Raw genomic sequence first — 21,838 nt, 5'->3', positions numbered from 1 at the left:
CATCGTAGTTTATCGTTGAATTCTCGGCTTAAAAGGGGTACAAAACAATAAAGATGCGAGAAAGAAAAACAGCATTCACATACGCGGAAAGTAATTCCGTGATTTTGCTGTTATCTTAAAGAATCAAAAGTTTTCTTTTAATGAATATTATGGCGGACACCTTTTTTGCGCTTTGTACAGGAGCAAAACCGGAAAGGCTAGTTGACGCCAAACGAAGAATAGTAGTGGAAATTTATGATTAGTCCATCCTTATCTGTGATCTGCCTAATCTGCTAACATATGGAAAGACTTCAAATTTTGCCTCGGGAAAAATAGCTATTAAAAATACGCGCCGTGGGAAAGATGTTGCGCTAGGGAAAGAATATAAAAAGATCTGGAGACAAGGCAAGCTTCAGATATACTCCACCGAGTTTTTGCGACTTCCGAAAAAAAGGTATTGTAATTCATGATTAATTGAATAAATTGTTTAAACTACTCTCGAGAGTAAGACTGCTTGGTAAACTGAATCGTGTCGTCGTTTGATGGCAGGGCTTTTGAATCTTTTATGGAGTTTCAACGAATTTGGAAAAACATAAGTACTTTTTTTAATATGTATTTTGCAACTTGCTACTCTCCGCCATTCCATCGTTAATTTGTATCGAGCGAAGCTTCTGGGTTTTTTTTGTTGTTGTTGTTGAAGTAGTCAAAATGACTACAAGGGTTAATTGTTTCAAGCTCATGTGAGGTGTCAACGAAGTCAACATAGAAAATAATAAATTGATTTTATTAAAAGCAAATCAGTCCTTTTAAGGACCTCATACTCAAAAAGCTGCCGCTGAGTTATAGCGCAGTGTTATGTCAATCAATCTGAATGGCTATTTGCATTACTTGGGTTCTTAGCCTTTCGCGCGTGAAAATCTTTGTTGACTTTGGCTATGGCCGTTATTAGGTAATTAAGTAAAAATGACTAATATCTGGCAAATAAGTCAATAAATTGTCACAGGAAACGAATATGCTCTTTGCTGTCTGTTATCGCACCAGATCGGAGCGAGGTTCATTGTATCCTTTGTTGGCCGTGATAGATTTAGCTGTAGCGTCATGGAGAACCAAATGAAATGCTATATTAATTTTCTCGTTGATGAAAAGATATGATTCTACAGCTTCATCAAGTGCTTCCGAAATTAGCTGCAAAAAATGTTAATCGTTATCGCCTCTGATTTTTCTGTTAAAAGCAAAACTTTGCTTCGGAATATCATTATCTAAATCAAATTTGAAAGTGGTACCCCAAAGTCTGCGGGAAAAATTGCCCAATACCCTTTTGACGTTGGGCCACTGAATTCAATTGACCTTTTAAGCCATTGCTTTGCTAAGACCGTGATGCTTGAACATGTTCCAAATATTTACATGGCGTATTCTCGTCCGTCGTCCTTTGTTTCAGTATATTTGCCTTTCATAAAAATCCGATAAACACATATTTGTCCTGTGCCGAGGCCTCCAATTGGATGGTATGGCCAACTATGTATTTACTTACACATTAAGTAAGGTGCGTTTGTTTCTGGGGATTTCAACATTTGATCAGTTGATCCAGAGTGAAGCCTTGCTGTTGAGGTAAGTTACAATTCTTCAATGTTAGCACGTGCATAACCTGACGTAAGCTGACATACCGTCTCCGCCCACTTAGAGCTTTTAACGCAAACATATACATTTTTCTGATAATTCAACAGAGCGGAGGCCTTGGAAGATCTCTGACATTAGACCAGCCTTTCCTTTCTGATTAAGTGATCTTTCAACGGGGTTTCGCCGAATATTAAGAATCGTCAAAAGACCGTCTTTTTTTGCCTTGAATGTGAAACTGAAGAGCTGCGCCCATCTGCACTGAACTGAGGTCGAGAGAGCTTGATATGGAATTGCGCGCAATGTTGATTGCAGCTTTCCTCGTGCTTACAATCGGTGAGACTAATTTTGTCAAGTCTGCAGATGACAATGTTGTCATTAGTACAAGATATGGATCAATTCAGGGAGTAATCCGCCGCTTCCCGAGTATCAACAAACCCATCAAAGCTGTGAACAAGTTTCTTGGCATTCCGTACGCTGCGCCGCCGGTCGGAGAATTGCGGTTTAGACCTCCGAAGCCAGTCTCCGCTTGGAAACCTGCTACTTACAACGCCTCGTACTTTCGAAGCATTTGCATACAACCCGGCGACTACAATGTGCTCTTCTGGCCGAATTTCTCCCACCCAGAGAGCGAGGATTGCCTGTTCTTGAACGTCTACACACCCCACCGGACTGACAGCTCAGCGGCCGGAGACTCCTACCCGGTCATGGTTTACATTCACGGTGGGGGGTACGAGGTGGGTACCCCCGTCGTATCCCCCGGAGATGTGATACCCCTGTGGGGAGTCGTTCTGGTCACCATACAATACCGATTGGGGCCCTTTGGTTTCGTTACAACTGGTGACCCTGAGGCACCCGGAAATTATGGGATGTTGGACCAGATCGCGGCTTTGAAGTGGATCCAAGAAAACATCAAAGACTTTGGAGGAAATGCGTCAAGTGTTACCATATTTGGTGAAAGCGCAGGTGGGTCTAGTGTTGGACTGCACGTGCTGTCTCCTCGCTCGAAGGACCTTTTTCACCGTGCTATTGCTATAAGCGGTGTTGAACTCTCTCCTTATGCAACTGGATCAAACACTTCTGCTGTGAAACACACAAAATATTTGGCTAAAGCAGTGAAATGTCCCGTAGATGAAAGCAGCGCGATCATAACGTGCCTTCGCTCAAGGGAAGCGCGTAAACTTTTGCTCAACACAGCTAATATATGGAGACCTGTAGTGGATGGTGACTTCCTACCAGACACACCCGACAGTCTCAGAAAATCCGGGAAATTCAACCGCGTCACACTCATGGCGGGCTTCACAAGCCAGGAAGGAGCGTACTTCTTTCCAGGCCAAATCAATGCTCTCACCGTTAAAAACTTTCCAGAAACGGTCAGTTTTGTGCTGCAATACATCCTCAGCAGATACGGACAGACATGGACACCTGAAACCAAGGTGGCTGAATCTCTGATAGACGCGGTTGTTTTTATGAACACTCCGTGGCCTTACGTTGAAGACCTCAATAAACTGAGACGCGGGTTTTCGGATGTAGTCACTCATTCTTGCGTTGCAGAACCCGCGCATGCGAGTTTGACATTCCACAGCAAGCATAGCCCAGCCTACCTCTATGAGTTCGCGTATCGTTCGAAACTGGACCCCTCGCCCGAATGGCTGGGCGTAAGGCATAAGGATGACACACCATACCAGTTCGGTTTTCCACTGATGAACCTCACCGTCCTTCAAAACTTCGACGAAGCCGACAGAAACGTAAGCGACATGGTCATAACACTGTTCACGAATTTTGCCAAATACGGTAATCCGACACCAGGGCCCGTGGGCGGCGCCTCATGGGAGAGATTTAACCAGAGTCACATGGTCTACCTTCGGATTCTGGAGGAGCCGTCAATGGCGATCAACTATCAGCCAACCAAGATGGCGTTTTGGCGTGAGTATTATAAAACGTTTTTAACAGAGAAAGAATGTCGTGTTTTAGCCGTGGCAAGTCGGGGAACTAGAGGCAACGAAATACGAATCACTTCGTTTATACTCGTTTACGTAATCATTGTTACCGTGTTGTTTTAAGCATCGTTCATGAAGCATTACAGGAATTGCGGCTCCTATAGGTATATTTTAGTTAACCCGGTTGTCCGAAATACGATTATCGCTTATCTAGAATTAAAAGTTAATCGTAGTTTTTACATTCGATTCCCAAATACAACTTCTAATATTTTGCAGATTAGCCGAAAGTCAAAACAGAGAGAAAAACGACAACAACGGGAAATGTCTTTAAAGGTTGCAAACCCGAAATATAATAAAAAAAGTGCATGCTAACCTTGATTGACGCAACCGTACTTTGAATAATCGGGACCTTTGTTCTAATAGGACTAGCCTGTTCCAGATTCTCGTGTCAGGCCAGTGCGAACGGTCAAAAAAGCCGGCGATTGAAAGAAAAACGAGCGGGGTCTGGGAGAGAAAAAAGTAAGGATCAGTCCCGCTCTTTTTTCGTTCGTCTCGCCCGCTTCTTTGATAGTCTTCACTGACCGAGAGCCTGGAACAGACTAAATAGGACAGGATTAACGCCCTAGAGGCTGCATTCTTCATGACCAGCGATGAAACGTTTTTTTGTTTTTGACTGGTAGGTAAGCGGGAAGAGAACAAAGGTCCTGGGTAGAGAATTCAGGAGATTGTTAGACCAGTTGTGTTATAGAGCAGTTTTCATTTGAATGACGAAAAGTGATTGGTTTTGCATCGCTACGCCAGACGATTGGCTTAAAAAACTCGCGTCAATTTTTCATCCAGTCAGAAGTAAAACCAGAACCAATCGTGACTCGTTCGCGCTCGTTTTCCCGCGCTTTGCGTCCACGACATAAATACCTCGAGTTTTGATTGGTTCACTAGATTGCCTGTGCAATTTGTGATTGGCTAGAGTGATTACTTTGGTTTTGGTTTTACGACAACCTAATGAAAACCGCTCTGTGTATGTCAAAATGAATCTCAAAATTATTGGAATCTCGTAAAAACTGTGGAAAAAAAACAGGAAAGAAAAACTAGGAAGCCTAAAAGAATTAAAAACTTATTCCCGTGGAAAGAGAACATTGACCAGAAGTTTATAAGATACTTTTATAAACCTCTGACTTGACCCAAAACTAGTTTTTAAACTAGTTTTTTTCAAGAGAATAAGAGAGAGACCTGGTGCGCATGCAAGAAAGTAAAACGACCAGGTCACTCTGATCTAGCGTCGAACAGCAGATTAGCAACTTGACAAGAACCTTTGATGCTTGCAATAAGAGAGGAATCTTCGAACAAAATTAAACGTGACCTGGGTTCTTCGCTGATGTACGGCAACACAGCTGCAATAAACCGAAACCCAAGGCCGCCCAAAATTATATTTGTTTTTATGTATAGCCTGATCGGAACTCAACATCATGCAGAAATTAAGCATTTGATGGAATTTCCATATTATATTGCAAAATATCACAAATACATCGGACTAAAAGTTTCTACCGAGCAAATCAGAACAAATATTTTGGGAAAGGTGATAATGGTTACAAGAATGGAGGTGGATTACAATTCATCAAATTGGCCGTTCGTGAGAAAATTTCAAGAAATCAAATAACCATTCTGGTGATATTTTGGATCTTTAAGTCATTTACTTTTTTCTTTTTACTTGTTATTCTTTTACTTTACCACATTTAGAGTCTTTTTTCAGTTCTGTTTGGAAGACGATAAGAAAGTTTATAGCAAGCTATCGACCGTTCAAAGCAGGTCAAATAAGATATGGTAACCACAACACCCAGTCCCTAACCAACTGTTATTACATGGCTAGCTTCGTGCGCGGGGAAGATGAGCTATATCTTGCGCTGTGGTTGGCTACCCGACTGGCAAGATGGCGCTATCTTGCCCGCGAGGGATTACCCGGTGTGCACCGCAAGAAAATAGTGTTTTTTCCATACAGTATATAATAAATCCTTTATTGACCAAGATTGTTCGGTCAAAATGGCTCGATATTGGCCTCTTTTTGGCGTCTTTATGGGCTGAGCCGGTGTCGAGGTCCATAAACACGCAAGAAAGAACTTCTTACCAAATCCGACAAAACGTTGCGCTCAGCATCTCAGTTTATTTCTCCGAAAAGAATTATAGGAATGTAGTTAATTCATGGCTAAAGGAAATGACGGGCAAGAGCTACTGATTAGGTCTGATATTCAATATTAAATTTTTAAGTATTGAAACCTGTAATGAGAAATTGTATGTTGATGTCAGGACTCAAACGGTTGATGGATCATCAAATTCTCCCAACTACTACTATTAAAAATGTATAGCGAGCAGTAAGAAGAATTTGTATGCTGACATCGGGGCTTAAAGGGTTGATAGATCATCAAATTCTCCCATCTACTACTATAAGAAATGTATAGCGAGCAGTAAGAAGAATTTGTATGCTAACATCAGGGCTTAAAGGGTTGATAGATCATCACATTCTCCCAACTAGTACTATAAGAAATGTACAGAGAGCAATAAGGAGAACTTGTATGCTGAAATCAGGGCTTGAAGGGTTAATGAGAAGGCAGTTTATAAGTGGAACTTGACATGGAGGCTTCAGATTATACATCGTTGTCTCTTACCTCTTACCGTTATAAACGCATAACTGCAACTAAGGAGAATTTTCATGTTGCTACATAATTAGCAGCGTTATCAGTGTTATAAAGTAGAAATGGAACCGTAGATCTGCACCAGCAGCAGTTTGTTCAATATTACAATTTTTTTTAACAAACATGTTAATAAAATATTTTAAAAGAACCATTGAGTATATTCCTATTTGGCCGTGAGGTTCGTTACGAATACTGAGCTCTTTACTCTCTTACAGACCCTGCTCCTTGCTTTTGCTCATACCACTAGTACTATTGTTATTACTATAAATTATTATTGCTACTTTTCACCCTGTCTCTCCTAGCTATGTTTTCCTGTTTTTTCGTTTTCTTCTATCTTCTGCCATCTTTCCTGTAGCCTGTTACAGGCTCTCGGTCAGTGGCTGGGACGATCGAAGAAGCGAGCGGGCGACGAGCGGGGTCTGAGAGACCGCCCGCTTTTTCGATCGCCCCCACTGACCGAGAGCCTGGAACAGGCTACCTTACCTGCTACCCCCAACCCACTCCCCCTTCCCCCGCCGGACTGAAGTTCAGTTAATTAAGAGATGTACCAGAGAAGTACCAAGATACCCATGACGTGAAGATATCGTAGCTAGTGGGCGGTATCTTCAGTTCTCTAATGCTTTCAGCTACAACTGCAAAACCTATTTCGTTTTAAAAGGTATCTCTTAGGGGTCAAATCAAACGACGATCGAATAGTATCCCATGATGCAGCTGGTTTAGGCTTATATCATCACTGCGTACGTGACGTCATCATTCATTCCACACTCTCGATCAGGATGAAGCCACGGCGTGCTTTCATACTTGTCTGGATTCCGTGGCTTCTGCTTTTAACAGTACCGAGTTAGTTTATATTCAATGCGTTTCAAGGGAGAATTTTGCCGTTACAGTGAAGGGTTTTACTTGTGTTTCGTTGGTCTGTCGAGAAATACATATAAGCTATGTGGAAAGCATGGACGAACGAAGAAGAGCTCTCGTTGCTGTGGTTGTTGTGAATTCGCCTACGGACGAATTATTTGCTAGGGTAAGAAGCCCTGTGTTGATACGAATAAGTTACAACAGGTACATTCTCCGAAGAGAAGTTCAGGGGTTTTCTGATTTTTCTTTCGACATTTCTTGTCCGCTTCTTAGCAGGCTTGTTCCGTGTTGTGCCGTTTGCTGCATGACATCTCTTGATTACGGCTCCATTGAATTATTGAAATTTACGAAGTTAAACACTCCGTTATTAAGGCTAGTTATCACTGCTGAACATTTTGCAGTTTCGGAAAGAATACTAACCAAAACACCTTCGAAAATAATCATTTTGACTCTAAAAGATGACCAAGCTCGGGAATAAAGCGCCAAACGAACTGAGACTTTAAGCAGACATTCACACACGCAACACTGGTAATTGCACTGGTATGTTACGAAATTTCAGTCCACCTCGATCGCTTGAAAGGTCATAAAAATGTGGGTACTTCTCGGTACTTCTTTGCTAAAAATCATTATTATGTCTATATTTTGTGGCGTGATGCCCAAAAATCGAAGACATCAACATACTGCAAAGAAAAGCGAATATTCATGACCTTGTTACGGGTCAACGAACACTTTGTGATGCGAATAGTCACATAACACGATCAACGACAAGAATACTATAATAAGGCCGCGCTCTTAAACACTTACAATTCATTACAATCGCGTCAAAGATTTAAATAATGCACTTTTCTAACCTTTTACTGCAATAAAAATAAGAAATGGACCGCGGAGAAAACCACGTTATTTCACGCTGAAATCCATGATAACTTCGATGTTGCGTCACGTACGTAGAAAATTGCATCATGGGATACTATTCGATCGTCGTCTGGGGTCAAATAAAGCTCAAGCTGCGCCGATCGATCTCCTTTAGGGGTTAAATTCAAATTTCCCGACATGCATCCCCGACCTTTTCATATGGAAGTCCCACACCCACACCCCTCGCCCTCCCCACCTCCCCCGGGCTGAGACCATTGTTACAAGTGCAAGTCAAAGCTACTAAATGTTGTTGACTGAGATAGATTGGTTATGGAACAATACTTCATGTCTCATCTTCATGGCAAATCATGTCTCATCTTCATCTCATCTCTCATCATGTCTCATCTTCATGGAAAACGTTACCGCTACTAGTCTTCTACTGTTTTTATTATTAAAAGCTCACAAGGTTTCCCCAGCCTAGAGGAAAAGTCGCTGTGACATCTTACGATCCTGTCTTTCAGACGTAAATTCTACTCAACAGAGTTAACTCCCCATATAGGCCATATTTCCGGTGTCATTCACCTCAAGTTATTTTGAAGATCACTCCCGGGTTCAGAATTCTCAGTGGGGCCTAGAAACGGCCAATCCTGTGACGCGAATTTTGCTAACGTGGGCAACCCAAGAAGTCTTAATTACAAGCATTTTCAGCCTTTACGAAAACATCCACGCAACTTGAGAGGCGTGACCTCGGGACTGTGAAGGCCTACATGGTGGTGGTGGTGGTGGGGGGAGGGGGGTACGGGGATTAACTCTCTCACCCTTCATTCTCGTTTGTTCTACTGTGTGTGATTCGTGCTTACCACTAAGTTTTGTTCTAATATGTTCTCGAACTAATGTGTTTCAGTTCGTAGTCTTCTTGTTGCTTCATGTGTTTCACTTGGTCCTAGTGTCCTATATTGCTATCAGAAATCTAACTTTAACGTTGCAGTACGTGACAAATATATCTTTTTTTAGGTGAGTAGGGTGTTTATCAGGAAAAAACATACAAACACGACAAGGCATGAAAAACTAAGGCGTTTTTTAAGAGCACTGGATCTGACCTCACAAACGTAAGGATCCTTTACCAACATCCTCTCGTAGTACTCATTCCAAAATGCCATTCTGGTTGGCCTGTAATTAACGGCCATTTCCGGCTGCCTTTGGATGCTAATATATGCCTTGTGGCTCGAGTTGAATCGTTCCCACGTGACACCGAGCACGGGCTGAGGCGTAGGATTTCCATATTTCGCAAAGTTTGTGAACAGAGTGATGAACATATCGCTTACGTTTCGGTCAGCATCGTTGTACTGTTGCAGAACAGTCAGGTTCATCAAAGGAAAACCAAACTCGTACGGTGTGTCGTCCTTATGAGCCACGCCTTTCCACAGGGGTCTTGGGTTGAGGTTCGATCGATGGGCAAACTCGTACATGAACACAGGAGCATGTTTACTGTGAAGGATCAAGTCTGTGTGAGTTGGAGCTGTCATGGTGAAATCTCCCACGGCATCTGCTAATCCAACTTTTGTCTTGATGTCATCCTCTCGGTTCGACCAAGGCGTGTACAATAATGTTATCGCATCGAGGAGGGCCTTCGGAAGATTTTCTTCTAACATTTGTCCGTATTTGTTACCAATGTTGTAAAACACTGTTTCAGTGTAAGAACGGAAATTTTCAGACGTCACATCGTCGAGGAGTTGAGGAAAAAAGTAGGATCCTTCACGGCTTGTAAAACCGGCCATATATGGAACGTAATGAAATCTTCCAGCTTTCCTCAGGTTCCTTGGAGTGTCCGGAAGAAAATTGTTATCAACAATGGGCCGCCAGACGTTTACCTCCTTCACTGGGAACTTAAAAGCATCAACGGAACGCAGACACTCGATCATTTTACGGCTTTCTTTTACGGAACAGCCGACCTGTTTGGCAACTTTTTTGCTCTGCTTAGTCACTTCCTCCGACGATCCAATGGCAAATGGAGAGAGGTCCACTCCACTGATTGAAATGGCGCGGTGAAACAGTGCCTTGGAGAGTGGGGACAAGACCAGAAGACCCACACTGGACCCGCCTGCGCTCTCCCCAAATATGGTAACCGCCGAAGAGTTGCCTCCAAAGAACTTTATGTTGTGTTGGACCCACTCCAAAGCCTCGATTTGGTCCAGCATCCCATAATTTCCAGGGGCCTCATAGTCACCGGACGTTATGAAGCCAAATGGGCCTAGACGGTATTGTATTGTCACCAGCACAATACTCCATAAGGGGATTACATCCCCCGGGCTTACAGCGGGGGACCCGGCATCGTATCCACCGCCATGAATGTACACCATGACGGGGTAGAGTTCTTCTGAGTCCGGGTCCCGATGAGGCGAGTACACATTTAGATACAAGCAGTCTTCACTCTGAGGAATCGTCAGGTTTGGCCAGAAGAAGTCATTGTATTCAGGATCTTGAATGCAGACATTCCGGAAGAAGGAGGCGTTATAAATGGCGGGTTTCCAAGGCTGTGGTTGCTGAGGAGGTTTAAACCTTAAGTCACCGACCGGCGGTGCGGCGTAAGGAATCCCGAGAAACTTGTCCACGGCTTTGATGGTTCTGTTGATGTCTTCGAAATGGCGAACATTTCCTTGAATCGTTCCATATGTTGTGGTCACTTTAACCTTATCACCATCAGATATCACTGAACAGAGTTCAATGGTTATTAGATATGAAACTATGTTGGAGATCTTAAGGAATTCCATGGTTGTCGACTTGTAATGTGCAGGATAGCTTTCACGTCACAAATCTACTAGCCGCGGCCAAAAGAAATAACTCTGACTACTTAACGCAACTAATGATTTGCAACCTCACACCAGCGAATTACTGCCGGTTTGTTCAGCCGGGTTCATTTCCTTTTCTTAAATGAAAAGTCACTGACAGATTGTTTCAGCTCTCGCCTCCACTTCGTCGCAGGCATCTAATGGATTCAATCAGCATGCAGTGATCTATAAAACTTGACCCTAGTTAAATAACCAGATAAAATGTTGCTAGTCGTTTATTTAAGGAAGTCGAGGACCTAATGGTTACAATACAAACATGAAGTCCCGATAACAGACTATCATCGACTATAAATAACATCTCATTCAAAATAAAATGAACAACTATTAAGTTGTGATTACATTTCTCGAACTTAATTTGACAGCCATAGTCTTGTAACAACAAAATACCGTTGGATTGCTCTTATCTTGTACACGCCATTTTTGTCTGTTGGGTTAAGATCAGATCGCATTAACGAGACCTCAGCAGTGTGTGGTCGACATACATACCTCGTAAATTAAAAACAACTTTTTAAACTTAAGAAAGTTAGTAAATTTCAGAGTACTCATTCTTGTAACGGAAGGGGGGTTACGACCAATACTTGGGCACTTTATGGTAATGTTGTCATGCTGTGGATTGAGCATTGTCAAAGTCTTTGTCATTGGAAGGACAAGTGAGAAATGTTTATTATCTACTATAGCTAGGTTGTCTTTTTAAAACCTACCAATGTTACCTTTACAGAGACAGAGACATCACGACTTTACAATTAGAACTTGCTACTCCGTCCACCCCCCCCCCCCCCTCCCCCCTCCTATCCTGATCCCAGACTGTAAAACAATCCAAATCGCGTGGACCGCATAGGTGGGATTCCCGAGACAGGCTCTTTGTGAACACAGGTTTAAATTGCAGCTTAATTGGATTTCTAAGATAAACAGATCAAGCTGTCTTGGTCTTGATAGAGAATCTAGATTCCTAATACTTTGTCGTAAGTTGAACATTTGTCAGGTATGTTTCGGAATCAAACCTTGTTTTAACTGACGCAAGAATAGACACAGCAAATACCAAAACCTGTCGCTTCCAGTGCCAGCTGTTTTCCTAAGGAATCGTTATGAAAGGGATAGTTTAAACTATACCGCACGACCTATCGACCTGGGCCACCGGCGTATCACGTTTTATTTGCTCATTAGGATCTTGTAATTGAGGCAATTTTTCAACACTGTTATCTTATGACCATTAATTGAATTACAAACCACAATTGGCACCAAAATGACGATAATGTATACTTCAACACGGGAGCAGCACGTAATGTTTGCTGATAGGGACCCATGTACCCAGGTGTTGGGGTACTCTACAATAACTAACCTAGTATTAATCGTAGATTAAAGAGCGCGTTCGAGTTTTGGTAGCTTTGGTACGTTAAAACAACAAAAATTCTGGGAGCAGCATTTTGTGCCTGATCTGTTAGGTAGACGAGAAATTGGCCTCCCTCCAGCAGGGGAGAAACCAAATGAATTTATCGAAAAGCACGTACATACCAGAGGGTTTGTTTATACATGTATTACGTAATATTAATTACGACCGGTCAGTATAAAACACGGACTGCAGTCGGTAGGCCTCATTTAGTCCACAGTCTGCGTTTTATACGTGAGTGCCCGTTTTATACCCACTCCATACGCTTAGTCCGCGTTTTATACCTCAGTCAGTGTTTTATACCCAGTCTGCAGTCCGCAGTCCGCAGTCCATGTTTTATACTGACCGGAATCCTACGATTCTGGACCGTGTACATCGACTCAAACGTTGAACGCAAAAACAGATTTTCCTCCCCTCTCATAATTATATCTAAACTTGAAAAATCCCTGCCCTTTTATATACCCGAAGCCCGAAGAAGTACCCCTTTAGGGCGGAGTTTCCCCGTATGGGCCATTATAGGGAGTGCCCGCCAGGCCCATGTAACAAACTCGTGACATCAAGGCTTAATTCTCCCTAACCACCACACATTCTTTTTAATGTGACTTCTGAGAGTTCGGTGGCACATAAAGATAATATCCCTTATATGCAAAGTAATGATCAACATTATACACATTCTGTATGGTCGCGCGAAAGTCGCGCTCTATAAAGTTTTTATAATACTATTATTATAATTATTATAACTTCATTGATAATTTTCTTTATTCTTAATACCTGGCTTGTATCGTTTTATTGTGATATGGTAAGGAGAAATTAGTAGCGGGTCACTCTTGATAGATAAGTCAGAATTACGCAAGGCAATGGCTTACCACAAAGAAAGCAGCTGATTAATCATTTTAAAATTATCCCTTGAAGCTCTACGATCAAATATTGATATATTAAAATTCTAACTTGGCTCCGATATATAAATAAATTAATAATTCATCCTTCATCCTCGATGTGATTTATTTTATTTTATTCCCCTAACCCTCGGCGCCAAGTTAAATACATCGAATTTGGTTTATTAATACTCATCCAAGCCTGCGAGCAGGTTCAGGTTTGCAGAGTACGCGTGCGACAAGATTTTTGGCGTCTCTTCACCAGACTCCTCCCCGCCGGCTCACTTCGATCTCGGACTCGCTCTTGAGCGCTCGCCCATGTGACTCAAAGGTGTGCCTGGTCGCATTTGATACTCATCCAGCTCTTCTGAACACTTTGTGTATACTGTATTAATACTGTACTAACACAGCATCGATACTGGATTGACACCGTACTGATAGTGTCAGTTACTGTGCGAGTAAAAAGAAAATCATTAACACTTTGATTTGATTCTGACAGGTCAATGGCCAATTCTCTCTATGAGACTAGCCTGCAGGGAATCATGGTAGTCGTATTCATGAAAACAAATATCCAGTCCAAGATGATGAATCACCTCTCATAGAAAAACTTGGCCACTGTGTACTGACAAATCATAATAAGTGTCAGGACACGCGAGTCAACTTAAAATAATAAACTAATGACCGTTAACGTTGTTGTTTGCGGTTTAGTTTTCTCGCGATTTATTGATTTTTTTTCCTTTCTGCACACACTAGCATTCCATAAATATTTCTGGGGCCCGTTTCTCGAAAGCCCCGGAAACCTTTCGGACCCGAAAGCCATAGCCAAATCTCGAACCTTACGATTACAGAGCTGTTTTATTCACATATTCTTAATATGAATAGAGGTTCCCCTCTTACAAGAATTAAGTTTCAGGCGTATACACTTCTCCGCTTTTAGGTACAGATGAACTAAAAATGGCTTTACGGGCCCGAAATGTTTCCGGGGCTTTCGAGAAACGGGTCCCTGGTGTCACGGTTTTCTGAGTTTCACAATAACACTGTATTGCCACGTAATACGAAAGATCAACGCAATAAGGCCTTTCTACAAATATCACGTAAAGGCGCTTAAATATCTTTCCGGAAATCCTAATAAAAATGTTTCTAAATATCACAAATTTTTTTTCTAAATGTCTTGAAAACCCTCTAAAAATCTCTTATTTTTGTTTTAAAACTAACCAATTTTGAATCACTTGGGCAAAATTTTCAAGGGAGAAGATTCCGGCGCTTCGGTGTTACGAGCATCCGCCATTTTGGAGAATTGCCGCTATAATGCTTTAAATGCCGATGGAATATATTTTTCAGAATCGAAGGAAATCGCTAAACTGGTTGTTTCTGGTATACATAGAGGATATAGCACAGCGGCGCGAAGGAAAATATGAATTTTATTTTCGAGTGGTAAAAACAGTATTTTACCAGCGAACGCAGCGAGTGAGAAGAATTGTTTTAACACGAGGAAATAAAATTAATATCTTCAAGCTACCCTGCAATTTTCTTTTTATTATATAGACAAACTGAGTGCTTGCACGAACAACGGCGAAAAAGCGAGAAATGACGTCATCATTATCCATGGAAAATACGCCTCTCCGGTCCCGGATGTAGTTTCGGATGAATTTTACGAGTGGTGACTTTTCCAATAAAACACTCGATCGTGTCTATATAATAAAACTAAGAACTGTTTCAGGAAAATACAGAGGAAAATACAGGGTCAGCCAAAAACAGCTATGAATATTTCTAATTATAATCCGCCATATATTTTCGCTCGCGCGCGATTGGTCTAAACACGTCACGTGACCGAATATCCCCCGGCCAAAACTGGGAAATATCTGAGAATATTCCCCGATTTTCAAAACTGCGCGCGTTGCGAAAAAGATTTGAAGAATAATAAACAAAATAGCCTCCATTATGGGCGAAAATATGCTCGGATATTTGTCCTTGGACATTATCTGTTCCTCGAAGCTTACAGTTTTCCTCGAGCTACGCTCTCGGAAAAACTGTTCACTTCCCGGAACAAATAATGTCTGAGGACAAATATCCGAGCATATTTTCGCGCCAAATGGAGGCTATTGTTTATATATCCTTACATTTTATTAATATCGTAATATTTTCTCAATATCCCGGAAGCCCCTAAATATCCCAAAAAATATCAGGATATTTATGGAAAGGCCAAATCGCAGTTATGAGTTGCGCAAACAAGGGCTGAAAGTATAGGGAAAGGAAAACAACTTCAGTCAACTCGTACTTTTATAGAATACAAATTCCAAAAGAAGTTCAACATTCTTAGTTCATTAACGGTGCCAAAATAAAGTTACATGCCACTATCTCTAGCTCCCAAGGGAAATGAGATGGCGGGGCATCGAAATAGCCGATAGTAAATAAATGGAAAAGAAAATATTCGAGGAAAAATTAACTGAGTTCGGGAAAACAGGGCATTTGAAATATCCGAGTTGGAAATAATGAGGTTCAACTATACTAACAGTATGTTGTGTAAGTGATATCATATATATATCAGCCCGAGCAAGCAAGTCATTGCACCTGAGCAAAGTTATTCAAGTGCAATTCAGAACGGCACAAAAGCGATGACGAATGCAATGTAACTGAGGATTCCCATGGCAACACCAGTAGTTCCACCGCTGATCACCTCCTTCTCGGTATCAAACTTGCTGCAGTTTAGGATAGTAATCATTCCAGAAAGCCATCCGACGAGGAGCAAACGCCGCCGCCATCTTGGGTGTGGTTTCAACTCGCAGATAAGATCTGTGAGTGGAGTTGTACCTGTCCCATGTTACACCGCTGACTGGTTGTGGCGTTGGATCGCCGGTCTTGACGAAGTTGGCGTACGTTGCCATGATGAACTGACTGACGTTTTTGTCGGCCGCGTCATACCTAGGAAACCACAGTGGGATTCCAAAGGGAAAAAACACGTTTTCGCCATGAACAACTCCCATCCACTCAGGATAAATACTGGCGTTCTTTGGACGGTGAGCAAACTCGTACATGTACACCGGAGCATATTTGCTGTGAATATCAGCAACCTCGTGACTTGGTGCAGTGAAAATTTGATCACCGATGAGGTCGACAAGTCGACTTCTCAGTGCGTATTTATCACTGTTATCAGGCCATGGCGTGTACATGAACTCCAGCGCGTCCGCGACGAGGTCGGCGGTTTTATCTCTAAAAAAGGAAAACGGAACAATCGTTGTTGGATGTTCATCATAAAAGAAAAAGATAGAAGCAAGAAACTTATTATTCCAATGACTTACCGCTGAATTTTTAAATTAAGGAATCTAGATAAGGAATCTAGAATTCTGTATAACCTGGCCTAATTACTCAGATATCTCCTTTCTATACTTGTAAATATATTTAATTCCTTATTTTATTTTATTTTGATCATCTGTGTAATTGAATTGGAGTAAATTTGGATTTTACTGTCAACTTGGGCTGTAGATATCTTCTAAATTAATGACGTTAAAGTGCAGAAACACTGCACAGACAATCCTGCCCAAAAGTCCTTGGCATACTTGACAAAATGCCAACTGGAGACCCATTATTTGGAAATGGGAAGTCATTATTCAATTTTCCCCTAAAGCAATGTTGGAATACGGGGTCTACTTTCGATGAATGGACATCAACATTGTGTTGGGGGTGGGAAGGCGGAGGTGGACAGAAAGACCATATTTTGGCAAAAGTGCCAAGTGTCCAAGACTTTTGACCAGGATTGTAGCTTACAGGTAATTTTATATAAATTAAGTTAGACCAGTGCCCGTTAATATATACCCCATCCTTTTTCAGGTTTACCACAATGGAAAATAAACAGCAAGACCACCGAAACTAACCTAAAGGGTCAGGTAGCAGCTCTCGTAAGGTCTCATATGAATGACTTGATACCCTTTAAGAGAGCAATAGAAAAAAACAACAGAAACAATGCTCCTAGCCCCAAAACAATGACAGTTGCTAACGAACAAAACAATTACAAGCTTACAAGAGCTGCTACACTTCTGAACCTGAAAACAACATTTCAACTCACCTGCTGTTTCGAGAATGCGCATAGTTTGTTACAAATTTCTTGAAGAATGAGGGACTCGCTCCGTTATCCACACTTTCCGCCACTCCAAAGCTCCGGTTCGCCATCGCTCCAAGGCCTCCTGCACCCTCCTGACTGGTAAAACTAATCATAAACTTTACTTTCCTGAAGTCTCCTTTTTCTCGTAGGCTCCGGGGGGTGTCAAGCAGAAAGTGATTATCTACAACTGGCCCCCAGCGTACATTATCAGTCATCCCAAAGGGTATTGTGTCGGAAGCTTTCTGTATGTCCACGTCTTTTTGCTGGAGTATGCAGGCGAGCATTGTTTTGTGATCGTTCGTCGCACAGTCTAGCTTTTCAGCAAGGTCAGTAGCGAAACGGAGAGCCGACGCAACGGGTTGAATTGCAAAGGGACTCAAATCCACTCCACTCTCTGCAATGGCTTGGTGGAAAAGACTCTTAGATAGAGGTGACATGAAATGGAGGGACACACTTGTTGCGCCAGCACTTATACCACATATGGTCACCTTGCTGGGATCACCACCAAAACGTTCAATGTTGTCTTTGACCCACTTGAGTGCTTCGACTTGATCCAACATTCCATAATTTCCAGGAGCCGCAGAATCTCCGGTCGTCAAGAATCCAAATGGTCCGAGACGATACTGGATCACAACTACTACTACACCGTGAAGAGCCAAAAGATCGCTGGGAAATGTGAGTGCTGTACCGTACTCGTAACCTCCTCCGTGGATATAAAACAGCACGGGCAAACTCTGGCTGACATTTGGGCTGTAGACATCGAGATACAAGCAGTCTTCACTGTACGTGAAATTTGGAGCGAACATTTTGATATAAATTTCCAACAATGTACCCTGCCAACACACGTCTCCATGCTTTTTCGTTTGGAGAACGTTCGGCCAAGCTTTTGGCGGCACTGGGGCTTTTAGTCTGAGCTCTCCAATCGGCGGAGCGGCGAAAGGAACGCCAAGAAACTTACTGACAGACTTGAACGGACCCGAGGCATTCGGGTACGAAGTCACAAGACCTTCAATGTCTCCATACTTTGTGGACACTATTTCTGACGTGACCAGTGGCAAAAAAGCACCAATCACGGAAAACATCGAAAACATGTTCTTAAACAACATTTCCCTGTGCGTCGACTAAACCGAAGCCGAGATGTTGATAAATTTCGTGGTCAGTAGCCGTTTTAAGAATGTAGATCCTGACCAAATAGACGTAGCTCTTTAAGAAGGTAGTTACAAAGGATTAATAAACTAATCAAGATCGATGCCCAGGCTAACGTGCTTATATAAGATAAAGTATGACGTAACTACATTGTTCATATACCGATATAACTATGCCTTCATCAGGTTTTCGTCACGTTTATATTTGTGTTGGAAATCTCTTGAACCGTGAAGATTCAGGAGCCTTGCTGAAAGACTTGAATGAATGTAAAATATCCATGACATGTACACTCCAATTCTTGTCGAAAGCCTCTTCAATTTATATGAGTCACTGAACTGAAAAAGTGTACGTAGCAGAGAGCTTTCTCATATGTTGTACTATAGTTGGTAGTCTTTCGTTTATTTGTTTGTTACGAGTGATTTTTCTTCGAGAGCGCGAGCGATGCGAGAGCGGCCTTTCGGGTGTCTTTTAAATCCCCTGTGGTTAATTAATATTCCTTTTGCTTGTGTTGCGACGAACTCAAGATAGTTGGTAACTTTGATCGCAACTGAGCTATATTTCGGAAAATTTATAGTCAGTCTTCTCATATTTCGCTTGACAATCAAATTAGGTTTCGCTAAGCTTTTGGGAGTGACGTGCTTCGCGTTGAGTGTTATAATACGCAGTCAGAGCCAGAGAGAAGACGAACATTGTGATATTTAAATAAACTTATGAACGGCCTCTTGAATCTTGAATGAATATATTTGTACCTAGGAAATCGCCGCTTGTACACCGTGCCGTGATTTTTAATAACGTAATGTTTAGTACATGACTTTTAAGATAATATTATATAAACATCCATTCCACGAGCGAGTTTAACCACCTCCTAGCTAACTTCACATTTCAGATCGCTGAGCTCGCCAACTTGGTCTGTCAAAGTTATCCTGCCCTCATTGCGTGAACGTCGTGAAATTATATTGTGAAAGAGTATAAATATATGGGAATTTCCATGAGAATAGCAATATAAACGGCATCAGCTACTTTCTTTACTTTACCTTACTTTCGTATATCAGGGGTTTCGTCACGTTTATATTTGTATTGTTACATATCTTTTGAATCGTGAAGATTCAGCAATCTTGCTGAAAGACTTGAACGAAGCCAAGGTATTAGGGTACGAAGCGAAAAGATCTTTGATCTCTCCCTACTTTGTGGACCTGTTACCTACTTGATCAGAGGCGAAACTCGCACAGGCCAGGCACAATACAAAAAGATGCTAAGCTTATGACACGATATGACCATATTTGATTGAGTGCTAAAATCTTTGCAGACCGGTGTTATGCACGACTGACCATGAAACAAGGTCGACAGTTCGTCAGATGGCACTTAAGTCATGTGCAATAATGTCCATGACATATAATATCCATGACATGTACAATATTTTTATCGAAAGCCACACTAATTTTTTATGAGTTCAAACAAAATTGTTACAGGATAAGTAGGAAGGTGTATTAAAAATAAAACTCTTTCATAGACTGTTATGTAGTTGTTAACTTTGACCAAATTTTTCAAATTCGAGATATTAATAGTCAGTCTAACCATATTTCGTTTTGTATTGTTCAAGAGGTGCTTTTAAAAGGGGTGACTGTAGTCAAAAATATATTTGTACCCAGGAAACCGAATTGCATCGTGCTATGATTACTAGTTATGTAATGATTAGCAATAAGAAGATCAGAAGGATAATATCAAACGAGTAGGTTTTTACAATCTTTTCATTCTCACGTTTCAGATTGTTCAATTTGCCAATCTGTAACAGGTATTCAAACCTCATTGCTGGCATCGTAAGCTCTCGTAAAATAATATTGTGTAAATATAGGATTTTTCATGACAATGTAAAGAAGGTTTTAGCAATATTATATAAGGATAATCCCTTGCTCTCTTTTCCAGTCTTCTAGAATTTTCGACAAGGTAATTACATCAAATCTAATCAAAACTAATTTCGCACTCGTTTGCCAAAAATGCAACAGAGCTATAGCGTGTATAATTTGGATAAATGGTTCTTTCTGCCTGCTCTTATGATAACCAGTTACTGATGTTGTTCACGCAACCAAACGTTGATATACTTGTCTGTTTCTCTGTCTTTTTATATTGCCTTGGGTGAACATGTTTGTTTTTGTAAATTTTGTATTTGTGGACACTTTGATATTCAAGCTCAAAGCCTATGGACAGGCTGGAACGAAACATAATCAGAGCGTGTCTGGGCAAAAGATCTCTCCTGCATGCGAAAACGCGCAATCGTTTTCGCCCCAGTTCACATGCCGCACTGTTCCTGAATGTTACCCCTTCTCAATAACTATAATTCACGCAATCCAGAGATGCTCTCAGTCTTTTCTAGTGGAGACGTTAGCGCGTGTTTTTGTTGAAAAAAATAAAACGTCTAAAACTTGTGAGCATCTCTTCCGTTGGTTACATCTTTCGACAGTTAGAAAAGGCTAATTCCAAGTCTGGACAAAAGGGAACACTTGTATTTGATGACTTCTCGTTGTAATTAAAGGATCTCAGTCACGGTATTTTGAGTTATTTTGGTCACGAACAAAATTACCTTTAAATGGAAGGAAATCTTTAAATAGTTGTTTACTAAGATAGAAAAACACCAAAGAGATAATAATAAACCATAAAGAAACAAGGATGGTTAGGAATGGAGAAGATTAACACGGATTACAAACGAGGAACTTGAAACATTTAGGTTAAACTTTTCAAGATGCGCAAACCACGACCTAACTCCTTTAACATCAAGACAGCTTAATGCTTCAAGTTTACTATGAATCACGCCACGTTTCTCAATCAAAAAAGCAGTTAAGTGTATTTCTGTATTTATGTTTCTGCGCAAAAAGCAGTTAAACATTAATCGTCCACTTTTAGACTTCTTTGACTCACTGTTTTTTTGTTTTGATTAGTAGCTTTCACAAAAGGAAACCCTATTTTCCTGCAGACACTTTCGACCGACAGCCTTTCGGGTGTTTTTCAAATCCCCTGTGGTTAATTAATATTCCTTTTGCTTGTGTTCCGACGAGCTCGGGACAAAATAGAAGGTCTGTGAACAGACTATGTAGTTGGTAACTTCGACCCCAACTGAGCTAAATTTCGGAAAATTTATAGTCAGTCTTCTCATATTTCGCTTGACACTGTGAAGGATATGAACTGTTGTCGTGAAAGTTCCAGTCGTATCGTGTGACAGTTTATCCTGTTATATTGTAAGTTTTTTATTCAGGGAGAAAAGGAATAAAAACAAAACAATTTAGCTTGGGTGATTCATCTTATCAACAAAACAAAATAGGCTTGCGTGTCAAGTAATATTCCGTGATCAAAGTGAATGTTACGTTTAGAAAAGGTTGAAAGCCAATCAAATTAGGTTTCGCTAAGCTTTTGGGAGTGACGTGCTTCGTGTTGGGTGTTGTAATACACAGTCAGAGTGAGAGAGAAGACGAACATTGTGATCTTTAAATAAACTTATGAACGGCCTCTTGAATCTTGGCATTCGCAATACTGTCTCGAACTAATCGAAAGTACAATATATTT

The 21,838-nt window shown here is 41.3% G+C and overlaps 2 protein-coding genes and 1 pseudogene across 3 annotated transcripts; 1 reads left to right on the top strand and 2 right to left on the bottom strand.

The window, feature by feature from the left end:
- The first annotated feature begins 1,274 nt into the window (after nt 1-1,274).
- LOC110050128 (neuroligin-4, X-linked-like) lies at nt 1,275-6,368 on the top strand. Its single transcript, XM_020756015.2, has 2 exons — nt 1,275-1,587; nt 1,704-6,368. Exon 2 carries the CDS (start codon nt 1,881-1,883, stop codon nt 3,654-3,656), a length of 1,776 nt encoding a protein of 591 aa, XP_020611674.2. The 5' UTR covers nt 1,275-1,587; nt 1,704-1,880; the 3' UTR covers nt 3,657-6,368.
- Nucleotides 6,369-8,356: 1,988 nt separating this feature from the next.
- On the bottom strand, nt 8,357-10,930 carry LOC110060219 (fatty acyl-CoA hydrolase precursor, medium chain-like). The gene has a single exon (XM_020766965.2). It carries the CDS (start codon nt 10,696-10,698, stop codon nt 8,938-8,940), a length of 1,761 nt encoding a protein of 586 aa, XP_020622624.2. The 5' UTR covers nt 10,699-10,930; the 3' UTR covers nt 8,357-8,937.
- A 4,370-nt stretch (nt 10,931-15,300) lies between these two features.
- Nucleotides 15,301-18,389, bottom strand: LOC149114813 (neuroligin-4, X-linked-like; annotated as a pseudogene). Its single transcript, XR_016205910.1, has 2 exons — nt 17,102-18,389; nt 15,301-16,248 (listed from the first exon to the last, which is right to left on the bottom strand). The product of XR_016205910.1 is annotated as a neuroligin-4, X-linked-like (transcript).
- Nucleotides 18,390-21,838: the final 3,449 nt, after the last annotated feature.

This window comes from Orbicella faveolata, unplaced genomic scaffold, assembly GCF_042242905.1.
Source record: "Orbicella faveolata isolate gen_17 unplaced genomic scaffold, um_ofav_v1 contig_13, whole genome shotgun sequence".
Lineage (NCBI taxonomy): Eukaryota > Metazoa > Cnidaria > Anthozoa > Scleractinia > Merulinidae > Orbicella > Orbicella faveolata.
Note: the sequence above shows the minus strand (reverse complement) of the source record. Positions and strands in the feature narration are given on the sequence as shown.